This window comes from Ochotona princeps, chromosome 21 (assembly GCF_030435755.1).
Source record: "Ochotona princeps isolate mOchPri1 chromosome 21, mOchPri1.hap1, whole genome shotgun sequence".
In the NCBI taxonomy this organism is placed as follows: Eukaryota; Metazoa; Chordata; class Mammalia; order Lagomorpha; family Ochotonidae; genus Ochotona; species Ochotona princeps.
This window is the reverse complement of record NC_080852.1, coordinates 26,429,998-26,441,887: the sequence shown is the minus strand read 5'-3', so window position 1 is coordinate 26,441,887 and position 11,890 is coordinate 26,429,998. Positions and strand designations below refer to the sequence as shown.

Genomic DNA, 11,890 nt, shown 5'->3' with positions numbered 1-11,890 from the left:
GGACATTTGGGTCGGTCCGGCAAGTGTAAGCTAACAGGTGGTCTACGGATCCCGGCTAGGAATCACGCGCAGGCTAGCAGCGTCCAGGCTATGCTGAGGCCCTAAGAACCTCTTGGGAAGCTGACACCAGGAACCACCTGGCGTGCGGAGGCACCCAGGAGATGGTCGAGCGTGGCCGCCGCGCGTGCGCCGACGGCGGCGCGCGATTGGGCGCGTGGCTTGGCCCCGGCCGGGCGCCGTAGCAGAAAAGCAGGGCGGATGTTGTGAGCCGGTCGCGGCGGCCGAGGCTGGTGGGGGTGAGTGGTGAGGGGAGGCCGGGCTGGGAGCGGGGCGGCTCTCCGGGTCTCCCCGCGCGGCCCAGGCCCGTCTAGTGCCAGAGCATTCGCCGCGCGTGACATGGCAGCCAGCGGTGCGGGACCCCGGGCGGGTGCTGTTTTGGCAAATGTTCTGGAGGTTGGAGCTCGGCGGGGGCATTCCGGAGGGGCCATGAGCTGCCCTTGGCGTCCTTGGACTCCCGTCGTGGAGGCTTGGGCGAGACTGGTGGCGAGGAGTCCCCGGGCAGGGGCAGGACCCGCCTCTCACCTGGGGCCTTCGCACCTGATACCTGGAGTGGGTGGGGGTGTCCCCGCAAGCTCTGCTGGTCTAATGAGTGATCCTGTCTGCTCATTCCTACGGCTGCTGTGGTGTGAGGGGAGGGTGGGACGCCGATCCCTTGAGCCCCCCGAGGGGCCGCAGTGGGTAGCAGGGCGGGAGAGGCACTTTCTCCAGTAGGCAAAGGTTTGTGAAGGGAAGCAGAAGGTCTGTTTGGAATTAGATAAGGCGGTAGTGGCTAAGGCTGTGCTGGTGGGTTGGCTCTGGAAGGGAGCTAGTGGAACTTTCTGTGAAGAGAAATGAGCTGCACCTGTGCTGTCTCGCATGGGCATCGTTAGCTACACGTCGTACTTCAGCCCTTCAAATAAGGCTAATGTAATGACAAACTTAAACTTTTAGTTTTGTTTAAAAGATTTATTTGAAAGAGTTAAGCACTGGTTCACTTTTTAAAAATATTTATTTATTTTTTTAATTGGAAAGTCAGATATACAGAGAGGAGGAGAGACAGAGAGGAAGAGTTTCCCAACTGATGATTACTCCCCAGGTGGCCACAATGGACAGAGCTGAGGCTATCCGAAGCCAGCAACCTGGAGCTTTTTCTGGGTCTCCCATGCAGGTGCAGGGTCCCAAGGCTTTGGCCCGTCCTCGACTGCTTTCCCAGGCCACAGGCAAGGAACTGGATGGGAAGCGGGGCAGCCGGAATTAGGACCGTTGCCCATATGGGATCCCAGCACTTAAAGTCCCAGCGAGGACTTTAGCCACTAGGCTACCACGCCGGGCCCACTGGTTCACTCTTAAAATGGCTTTAATGCCTGGGGTTGAGCCAGACTGAAGTCAGGGACTTTATCCTCATTTCCATTGTGGGCAACAGGGAATCTAGTCCCTTAACCCACCGGTACCCAATGCTAGCTGCCCCCCCCCCCTTTTTTTAAGGTTTATTCATTTATTTTTATTGGAAAGGCAGATTTACAGAGAGAAAGATCCGTCGACTGGTTCACTCCCCAGGTGGTCACAATGGTCAGAGCTGAGCCAATCCGGAGCCAGGAGCCAAGAGCTTCCTTTGGGTCTCCCATGCACGTGAGGAATTCCAAGCCTTTGGGCCATTCTCTGCTGCTTTCCCAGGCCACAAGCAGGGAGCTGGATGGGAAGTGGAATAGTCAGAACTCAACCAGCACCCATATGGGATTCTGGTGAATATTTAGGCTACTGTGCTGGGACCTAAATAAATCTTTTTAAAATATTAAACATTAAGGACTAGCATTAGGCTTGGTGTAGTAGCCTAGTGGCTAAAGTCCTTGCCTTGCATGAACCGGAATCCCATATGGGCTCCGGTTTGTGTCCTGGCGACCTGGCTTCCCATCCAGCTCCCTGCCTGTGGCCTGGGAAAACAGCTGAGGACAGCCCAAAGCCTTGGGACCCTGTACCCGTGTGAGAGACCCAGAAGAAGCTCCAGGCACCTGGCTTTGCATCTGCTCAGCCCCGGCTGTTGCGATCACTTGGGGAATAAATCAGCAGGGAGGAGCTCTTCCTCTCTGTATATCTGACTTTCCAATAAAAATAAATAAATCTTAAAAATTTTATTTATTTGAAAATCAAAAGTGATAGACCATGATATCTGTCTTCCATCTGCTGGTTCACTCCCCAAATGGCTGCAACAGCCAGGTCTGGGACAGGCCAAAGCCAGGAACTCCATCTGGCTCTTCCATATATGTGTCAGCAACCTCAGCCCTCCCAGACATTTTAGCAGGGAGCTAATATGGGAAGGCTTGGAAACAAATCCGCCAGGTCTTAAATCAGTTCCCTCTTAAGAGATACCTGTGTCTCAAGCAGTGGGTTAATGTGCCACAACACTGGCCTTGAATTTTTTTAATTTTTAGAAGTTGAATTCAGATTGGAATAAGCATGCGCAGCTGGTGACTGCTGTGTTAGCCATTATAGCTGTCTATCAGAAGCCACCAGGAGCCTGGTGCACCTTTGCAAGGCCAGGGGCTGAGAAGAAGGTCCCTGCTTTGAAGGTTTCCTGGGCGTCCTGACCGAGAAGGGGAAATCGACCAGCAGTGGTCTAATCTTGGGGAGGTGTGATGTCAGGGTCTCTCCTGAGCATGAGCTGGGCTTGATGGACCTTGTGGAAGAGATGAACATGGGGGTCACACTCACTACTCTGGTTTGCCCAAGCTGAGACATTTAGTTACAATCCAGTTCAACAAATACTGCACACCTACAGTCTGTGGGCTCCTGTGCTGGGCCCTGGGACAGAGTGGGGAAGAAAACACGTGGGCCTATGTCCCTGTCCCCTTCCTGGGTTGGGAGCTGCTCTCCCCTGCCCTGAGTTGCTCTGTGAGGTGGTGGGCTTTTGGGCTTCTCTGCTCCCTAGTGTTATGCTGTGGCAAGACCAAGGCCGGGTTGGGGATGGGGCCCTCAGCACACCTGGAGCAGACAGGCTCTGTGTCTGGCTCAGCTTCTAGGATCCCCTACTGCCCATGGGAGGTGAAGGATGGCGTCCAAGGGGGCCGGTGTGTCTTTGTCCCGCAAGAGCTACAGGCTGACGTCAGATGCCGAGAAGTCCAAGGTCACAGGTAAGGGCTGGCAGGACAGGGAGAGAAGGGTGGGAGTGAAGTGGCTGGTCCAGGGAGCCTCAGGCCTCGCTGTGCCTCTTGTCCCAGGAGCCAGCCCTTCAGCAGCAGCCACGGAGCGGGACACCCAGTGTGGCTGTCCTTCTGCCCCCTGGGGCTGGCACCCAAAACTGCGCTGACCACACGCCCCCTTTTCCCTTCTTACCCGTGGCCCAGGCATTGTGGATGAGAAGCTGCTGAATGACTACTTGCACCGCGTCTTTGTTTCTCCTGACCAGTCCGCCTCCACAGCCACCAGCAGGTATGGCTGGGCGTGGGGGCCGGGCCGAAGGCTGCAGTGATAGCGAAGGGGTCTTGGGCTCTGGCCCCACTCTGCTGCTCCAGGCTAGGAGACTGCTGGGCCTTTTCTTTCTCCCTCTAGACAGTGCTAGCTCCTTCCCTCTGAGGCTATCGTGAAGGTCAGGTTACAGGTTCAGTGCCCAGAGAACACACAGCACTTGCTCCACACATTGCATCTGGTCCTGCAGGCACCTGCTCACACCTCTGCCCCACACTGACCCCACTCTACCTCTCTCTGAACTCGTTCCCTGCAAGTTTACTTTTCCTTATAAGTTTACTGACATTTAGTCCATGTAAAAAAGTTGCAAGTGCACTTCCTGGTGCCTGATACTTTGTTGTTCTCATGTGACCATTTGAATGTGATTCTTTACTGTTGCCTCTTTCTCACCATAGATACAGGTCAGATTCTGCTGTCTAGAAAACCTTGAACATTTCTTTTTGAAAGACTTACTTATTTGAAATGCAGAGTTAGGGAGAGACAAAAGATCTTCTGTCCTCTGCTGGCTCACTCCCCAAATGGCTGTCACAGCTAGGCACGATTCAGGAGTTCCAGCCATTTCCCACGTGGGCACAGAGGCACAGGTACCTGAGGCATCTTCTACTTTCCTAGGCACATTGGCAGGGAGATGGATGGTAAGTGGAGCATCCAGAACTTGACCTGGTTTTCCTGTGGGATGGTGGTATCGCAGACAGGAATTTTAACATGCTATGCCACAAAATAGCTCCTTTAAGAAAACATGTTATTGAGCTATCTTTAGGATAAAGCATACATGTAAAGCGTTCGGTAAGTTAAGCATTTGTGTAACCCTTGAAACCAACTTTGCCACCATTATAATGAACAGGTGTTACTTCTGAAATACCTGAAGATGTTGTTTCTGAAAGTTTATAGGGCATTTGTTTTTTGACAACCCCTGTAGGACATTTTTAAAACCACATCTGTTTATTGTTTTTCTACTTTCAATATAGCTTTTCAATTAAAAATTTAAAAAAAATTGAGAGACAGGGCTCCTAGCCACTGATTCATTCCCAATGCCTGTATCAGGCATGACTGTCGTAGATCAAAGCTGGGAGGTAGGAACTCAGTGCAGGGTCCCTAGTGCTTTATACATTAAATGCTGCCCCCAGGGTGCACACTGGTAGGAGGCTGGAATTGAGAGAAGAGCTGGGACTTGAACCCAAGTAGGCACAAGCTATGTGTCTTTTTTTTTTGAAAGTTAAATTTACAGAGAGAAGGAGAGACAGAGAGGAAGATCTTCTATCCGCTGGTTCACTTGGTTCACTTCCTAAGTGGCAGTAGTGGCCAGAGCTGAACTGATCTGGAGCCAGGAGCTTCTTCCAGGTCTCCCACATGGGTGCAGGGTCCCAAGGCTTTGAGCCATCCTCTGCTGCTTTCCCAGACCACAAGCAAGGAGCTGGATGGAAAGTGGAGTAGCTAGGGATATGAACCAGCACCTCATGTGGGATCCCAGTTGATGCAAGGTGAGGACTTTAGTCACTAGACTACCACGTTGGGCCCAATAAGCCAGGTGTCTTAACCACCAAAACCTTGCTCCTAAATGCAGTTTTTGTCATTAGACATTGTCTCCTGAATGCTTTTCCCCATGATAAGTTGATTCCCATTGGTGTCTTCTAGGGCCAGGAGGCTCACGTGACCCATGGCACAGCCCTGGTGTGGAAGGGTTTTTGCTATTGTATACAGTGTTGTGAGTGCTGTGAGGATGCCTAGGCTAGGAGTCAGGTGGCTAGAGTGAACCACAATCATTTTTAATATTGTCCAGTTTCAAAGGACCTTCGTGACTGTCCCTCTCTGTAGCTGTCTTCCCATCTCCAGCACCTCCCTTCCCCTCTCCCCCATAAGACCATGTCATGTCCATCACGTATTACAGTACCTGCAATGATTGGAGCATTGCTACTTACTTGTACCCAGCCCCACCCCAACCCTAGACCTGGCCTCTTCCCAGAGCCACCTGATCCATGCTGCCTCCGACTCTGGAGATGGTCTTGCTACCAGGAGGGAGAACAGGTGGCAGGGCTGTCAGTCAGTGGCTATGGGCTAGACGTGGGGAATGCAGAAGTGGCTCGGCCAAGAGGGCAGTACTGCGGACTCTCAGGAGCTGCCCACAGCTCCATGCAGGCACAAAGGTGGTTTTTGGAGGGGATAGCACACCGTTGTTCTCTTGAATATGGGCCTGCTAGAACTGCTTTGCAGGAACTCTCCTCTCTTGGGTCCACTTGACTATTCAGAAATGGGTTTGGCTTTAACCTTCTAAGCTGTGGATTGGGCCCCACCTAGCCTTGGCCTAGGCATCTCTGCCTCCTGCAGCTCAGGGTCCTGTGTTCCCTGAGCCTGGGTTGCTGCTGCCTGGGCAGAGTTGATGTTCTGATCCATATGCATTCCCTCTAAGAGCCTCTGAACTCTGGGACAGATGGGGTGAAAACTGGGATTAAAGGTGTGAGAGTGGGCTCTGACAGCTGACAGGTTCAGGGTGGGCTCGAGATGGGCACCAGGCCCTGCTTTGAATCCTGCTGCTTCCCACCACCCCACTCTGCTATTCTTAGCAGTTGAGCTCAGCCCAGAGCCAGCCAATATTTCACAATGACCTTTCTCCTGTGAGCATGTGTGCTGAGGAAAAGAGGGGGCTGCGCCGGTGGATTTTTCCAGCTTCTTTGGCTGTGGCAGGTGGCAGGCAGGTGGGCCATGTGCTCTGCTTGCCACCTGTGGACAGACGGGTATTGAATAGAGCCAGCCAGCAGCCAGTGAGTCCTGTACCCTGCCAGAATGTGTCTGATTTGGCACAGACACCCCTGACTGGGCAGTGAGGGACTGGAAATCTACCCATAAAAGAACCACAGACCCAGGATGAGGGGCTGTACCCGGTGACCTTGGTCTTGCCATTGTGGGGACTGGCATTTCTCCCAGCCTTTACACACCGCCTTCAAGAGTAGACAGGCCATGGGATGTGTATTCATCCTTGCACGAACTCTCAGCAGGGTTTCTGACATCAAGCTGCTCTTCTCTCTGCACAGTTGAGGGGATAATGGCCCAGGGGAGCTGGGATCTGTCAACTGTCCCAAGTGTAGGGGATGGCCTTTCCCGACAGAGTCCAGGCAGCCACCCTCTGAGCTCTGGGAAAGAATGGGGATGGGGAGTGTCATCTGGCTGATTTCAAAGACTTGTGGTCCCCTGGCAGCCTCTCACTCTCCCCAGGAAACCCCTGAACTTCCAGAACCTTCCAGAGCACCTGGACAAGCTGCTGCAGGTGGACAATGAGGATGAAGAGAGCCAGGGTATGTGACAGGCTGGGATGTGCTGGGGAGTCAAACTGGGCTCTGGAGGGCACTGGAGACTTTCCCAGTGAGCTCCATGCACCTCGTGTATTTCATCAGACCCTCTGGCCTGCTCCACCCCATGCCTCTCCCCTTTGCAGGGCAGGTTGAAGGGCGGCTTGGCCCATCCACTGTGGTCCTGGACCACACGGGCGGCTTTGAAGGGCTCCTCCTCGTGGATGATGACCTCCTGGGGGTGAGTGAGGGCCAAGTGGAGGCCCTGGACCCATCTCCTCTGAACATAGCTCAGGCTCCTTGTCCTGAGGCCCTGGTCTTGCCACTCTGTTTGATAGGGCCATAACTAGAACCTGGTCCTGACCCAGGACCTTCCCAGCATGGCCCCTAGCCTCCCTAATTTATGCCCCTGACCCAGATTCCTTCCTGATGCAGGCCTAACCCCTGCAACCCTGGTCAGGTATAGTGCATGCTGGTCATAGGGCCACCCCCGCTGGAGGTGAGCTCCTCATCCCTCAGGGGAGGCGGCACATGTTCCTGGGAGGGAGCTGACCAGCATTGTCCTTCACCCAGGTGATTGGACATAGCAACTTCGGCACCATCCGCTCTACCACGTGTGTGTACAAAGGTGAGGCAGCCTTATTCCACTGTGGCCCATGGAGTGAGGAGGAAGCTGGGGGTGGGCATGTCTGAGGCACGAGGCAGTCTTTGTCACCTATTGAGCCTAACTCAGCTCTCTGCAGGGAAGTGGGTCTACGAGGTGCTCATCTCCTCGCAGGGACTCATGCAGATCGGCTGGTGCACCATCAGCTGCCGCTTCAACCAGGAGGTACCTGCTGGAGAGAGGCTCTTCCTGCCACAGGCCCCAGGGCTTTGGCTGCCCTAAAACCTGCCTGGGACCCTAGTCAGGACTGCCCTCTGGAGAAAGAGGGGGTTCCACTTAACCCCAAGCCCAAGCACAAGCTTGGACAGTACCCCTCCCTTTCCTGGTATGTCAGCCCCTTCCTCTAGAGCCATGTGGGCACTTGTCCTGCCCCTTCCCTCCTCCCTGCCAACTCATGGACAATTCCTCCCTAGGAAGGAGTGGGTGACACACAGAACTCCTACGCCTATGATGGCAACCGGGTGCGCAAGTGGAATGTGACTACCACAAATTATGGCAAGGTGAGGGCTAAGCCTCCTATGGGTCGGTTGGGTCACCTGTCCCATGTAGCCAGTGTGGAACTTCTGAATAGTCATGAGGGACTACAGGGCCACTGGAGAGTAGACAGGGGATCAGGACTCCTGTCTTGCATGGCCAGTCAGCCTTGGGTGGTCCATCCTGAAAATGTAGCTGTGGGGCCTGGGGAGGTAGGTGGGTGGGCTGCCTTGTGTCTTGAAGGCCACCTCTTGTGCCAGGCGTGGGCAGCGGGGGACATCGTCAGCTGTCTGATCGACCTGGATGAAGGCACCCTGTCCTTCTGCCTGTGAGTCTCCTGCCCTGTGGCCTCCCTGAACTGCCCTCCAGTCCCCTGGTAGCCTGCAGGTGGGCAGCCACACCCTCCTTAGCACTGGCTCATGGCAGCCCCCGCTTCTCCTCCAGGAATGGTGTGTCGCTGGGCACCGCCTTTGAGAACCTGTCCAGGGGTGTGGGCATGGCCTACTTCCCCGCCATCAGCCTCTCTTTCAAGGAGTCCGTGGGTTTCAACTTTGGCAGCCGTCCTCTACGATATCGTTTTGGGGGGATGGCCGTGGATGTTCATGAGCTCCCAGGACCTTGGGCTCAGCCGCTTGCTGTGTCATCAGATGTGTACGGGCTGGGAGTGGGCCCAGGCTGTAGCGAGAAGCGAGGAGGGTACACCCTGCACGGGTGCTGAGGACCATGGTCTGGCTGGGTGGGGACCTTGGTCGCCTCCTAGAACAAATGAGACCAAGAAGTGGCAGGAGAAGGTTCACTGCACAGAGAGTAGGGGAGGCAGGGATGATGCATTTCAAGCTGTGTCCTAGGGCACAAGACCAGGGGTTGCTGCCTTAACTCTGTGGCACCTACCCCGTGGCGGGCTACCGGCCCCTGCAGGACCCGCCGGGTGCTGACCTGACACGGGCGCAGAGGTTGCTGGGCTGCTTCCAGGCCGTGCTTAGCGTGGAGCTGGACCCTGTGGTGAGCAAGGGCCTGGGCTGGGTACTGTGGGGCCTTCCTCGGCTCCTCAGCCCCTCACGACCCTCTCTCCTTGTGTCCCCTACCCACCAGGAAGGGCGACTAGTGGAGAAGGAGAGCTCAGAGTGGCAGGTGCAGGGCCAGCCCACCGTCCTCCTCACACTGGCCCATATCTTCCATCGCTTGGCTCCGCTCCTGGTGAGGGTACCCGCCATGCAGAGGGGGAAGGCTTGGCCTGTCACTCGTGGCCTGAGGCTGCTGAGGCCTGGCCTGCTGCTCTGGCTAGAGTGTGAAGGCCACCAGCTCACGATGTCCACTCTTGGTGCAGCACCAGGTGTACTTGGTTGAGGCTGTGCTCATGAGCTTCCTGCTGGGCATTGTGGAGAAGGGCACACCGGAGAAAGCGCAGGCCATGGTGCACCAGGTCATGGACCTCCTGTGGCTCTTCATGGAGGTAAGGCTCATGACTCAAGCTTTGGGCCAGGCCAGGGGGCTCCCCAGCAGTGAGGGAGCTTCAGGGAGAGTCTTCGAAAAGCCCTCATCCCCTCGTGGTTGCCCTAGCACTGTTCCCTCCGCCCCCCCCAGGACTACGAGGTGCAGGATTGCCTCAAGCAGTTGATGATGTCTCTACTGCGGCTGTACCGGTTCTCGCCCATTGTCCCGGACCTTGGCCTGCAGGTGGGGGAGCACCTGGCCCTGCCCTGAATCCCCAGGCTTCCGCCACCAGCCCTGATTGTCCCCTTTCCACAGATCCATTACCTGCAACTCACCATTGCCATCCTGAGGCATCAGAAGTCCCGCAAGTTTCTGCTCAGCAACATCCTGTATCCTCCCCTTGCTGCTGGGTGGGCGAGATGGGCACCCTGTGGGCTCAGCAGAGGCCAGGGGTGCCCCAGGGAGAGTACCTCAGGAGGCTCAGGAGGCCCAGGGTTTCCCAGCATCTGAATCCCCATCCCCAGGTCTGGCCCCTCCACTCCAGCACTGTCCTAGCCAAGCAGGGAAGTTGAGGCAGACTCCTTGAACCCAGTGGCCCACCTGCATGGGGCTTCTGGGTGACCAGACTCCAGGCTACACGGAAGTGCCGCAGGAACCCCTGCAGCCTGGCCTCTGCTACAGGTGCCTGCGTGGTGTCTTCCCCAAGATGCTGACCCCAGTGTTGTTTAAGAGGGCAAGCCAGGCTTGGTGGGCCTGGCAGCCACAGCTCTTTCTCGAGACTCCCAATTCAAGGATGGGGAACAGGTGCACAATGGCAGCGATGCACTTGATGGTGGAGAGCCGAGGTGGGCACATCCTGTGTGGGCTTCCCAGGCATCTGGGGGCTCATGGCAAGCAGACCCATGCCTTGACTGCCGTCAGCTTCGATGTGCTGCGCTCGGTCGTCTTCTTCTACATCAAGAGCCCCCTGCGTGTGGAGGAGGCCGGTCTGCAGGAGCTCATCCCCACCACCTGGTGGCCCCACCGCTCTAGCCGGGAGGTGGGCAGCAGTCTGCTGAAGGCAGCTGGGGGGAGCTGGGCCGCCTGGCCCTTAGTCTGTGAGATGTCTGTCTGCCTCAGCTCTGGTCCTCGTAGTCAGAGGGTATTTGTGGGGGTTTCTGAATGAAATGCAGGCTCACGTGAGTTCTGGGTGAAACCTCTGTCCCTGCCCAGGGCAAAGATGGTGCAGAGGACCGGGAAGAGTGTGCTGAGGAGCGGCCCCGGCGGCGGGCCTATGAACGGGGCTGCCAGCGGCTCAAGAAGCGCATCGAAGGTCAGCCCTGGCAGTGAGCAGGGAGACAAAAACCCACTGGTGTTTGTCCTTGTTAGTGCCCATGCCCGAGTTGGGTTTGAGGTGCCCTGGTGGTGGGTGGAGCCACGCCCCATACCAGCCACCCCTTCCCACCACTGGGAGCCTGAGTGTCCTGTCCTGTGCCTATCCCATCCTTAGTGGTGGAAGCACTGCAGGTCCAGATCCTGAAGCTGCTATTGGACAACAAGGATGAAAACGGGGTGAGTGACTCCCCACCTGCCACAAGCTCCCTTGGGGAGGTTTCCTGGTTTGAGCCCCAGGACCTGGAGGCTGCTGAACTGCTCTGGTCCAGACCAGCATGCTCTGCTCACTGGTCTCATTTTCGTCCAATCTTGAAGGGGGAAGCTTCTAGGTACATTTTCTTGACCAAGTTTCGAAAGTTTCTGCAAGAAAACGCCAGCGGCCGTGGGGTAGGTGCGCCCGCCAACTTCCCATAGCAGCCCTACTCAACCCCTGGGATCATGGGGCAGAGCCTCGATGGGCTGGGCCCTGGGGCAGCACTGATGCATGCTGTGTATCCTATGCCCTCAGAACATGCCCATGCTCTGCCCCCCTGAGTACATGGTCTGCTTCTTGCACCGGCTGATCTCCGCCCTACGCTACTATTGGGATGAATACAAGGTCTCCAATCCCCACGCCTCCTTCAGCGAGGGTGAGTGAGGCTGGACCCGAGGGCAGTAAGGCAGCAGGAAGCCAGGTCTAGGCTGTCCCTAGCACTGGTGTGGGCTACTGAGCTGGGGCCAGAACAGGAGGACGATCCCAACCTCCTGCCCAGTTGAGTGCTTCCCCATCTGTAGGTGGTTTCTTTTTTTTTTTTTTTTTTAAGATTTATTTATTTTTATTGCAAATAAAAATACAGAGAGGAGGAAAGACAGAGAGAAAGATCCTTTGTCCGATGATTCACTCCCCAAGTGACAGAAACAGCCGGTATTGTGCCAATCTGCAGCCATGAGCCAGGAGCTCCTCCGGGTCTCCCACACGGGTGCAGGGTGCCAAGACTTTGGGCCGTCCTCAACTGCTTTCCCAGGCCACAAACGGAGCTGGATGGGAAGCAGGGGGCAAACTGGGGGAAGTCTAGGCTTTGGGCCCTACTCTCTGTCTTGCAAGGCCGGGAGTCCCAGGCTGTGTTGGGCCAAATTAGAGAGGCAGGTTCTGCGGAGGGTCTTCTGGCTAGGCCCTGAC

At 55.9% G+C, this 11,890-nt stretch overlaps 1 protein-coding gene across 1 annotated transcript in view; it reads left to right on the top strand.

Moving 5' to 3' along the window:
* The first annotated feature begins 176 nt into the window (after window positions 1-176).
* The window catches only part of RNF123 (ring finger protein 123), a 27,154-nt gene continuing 15,440 nt past the window's right edge, over window positions 177-11,890 (top strand). The window contains exons 1-20 of the mRNA XM_004581468.2: window positions 177-296; window positions 3,050-3,167; window positions 3,381-3,465; window positions 6,712-6,791; window positions 6,932-7,026; window positions 7,359-7,413; window positions 7,529-7,614; window positions 7,863-7,949; window positions 8,184-8,251; window positions 8,368-8,493; window positions 8,811-8,925; window positions 9,016-9,120; window positions 9,251-9,376; window positions 9,508-9,600; window positions 9,673-9,746; window positions 10,279-10,396; window positions 10,570-10,669; window positions 10,847-10,908; window positions 11,047-11,118; window positions 11,240-11,360. Of these exons, the coding sequence (XP_004581525.2) occupies window positions 3,086-3,167; window positions 3,381-3,465; window positions 6,712-6,791; window positions 6,932-7,026; window positions 7,359-7,413; window positions 7,529-7,614; window positions 7,863-7,949; window positions 8,184-8,251; window positions 8,368-8,493; window positions 8,811-8,925; window positions 9,016-9,120; window positions 9,251-9,376; window positions 9,508-9,600; window positions 9,673-9,746; window positions 10,279-10,396; window positions 10,570-10,669; window positions 10,847-10,908; window positions 11,047-11,118; window positions 11,240-11,360 (1,750 nt within the window). The 5' untranslated portion in view covers window positions 177-296; window positions 3,050-3,085. The remainder of the gene's footprint in view (window positions 297-3,049; window positions 3,168-3,380; window positions 3,466-6,711; window positions 6,792-6,931; window positions 7,027-7,358; window positions 7,414-7,528; window positions 7,615-7,862; window positions 7,950-8,183; window positions 8,252-8,367; window positions 8,494-8,810; window positions 8,926-9,015; window positions 9,121-9,250; window positions 9,377-9,507; window positions 9,601-9,672; window positions 9,747-10,278; window positions 10,397-10,569; window positions 10,670-10,846; window positions 10,909-11,046; window positions 11,119-11,239; window positions 11,361-11,890) is intronic.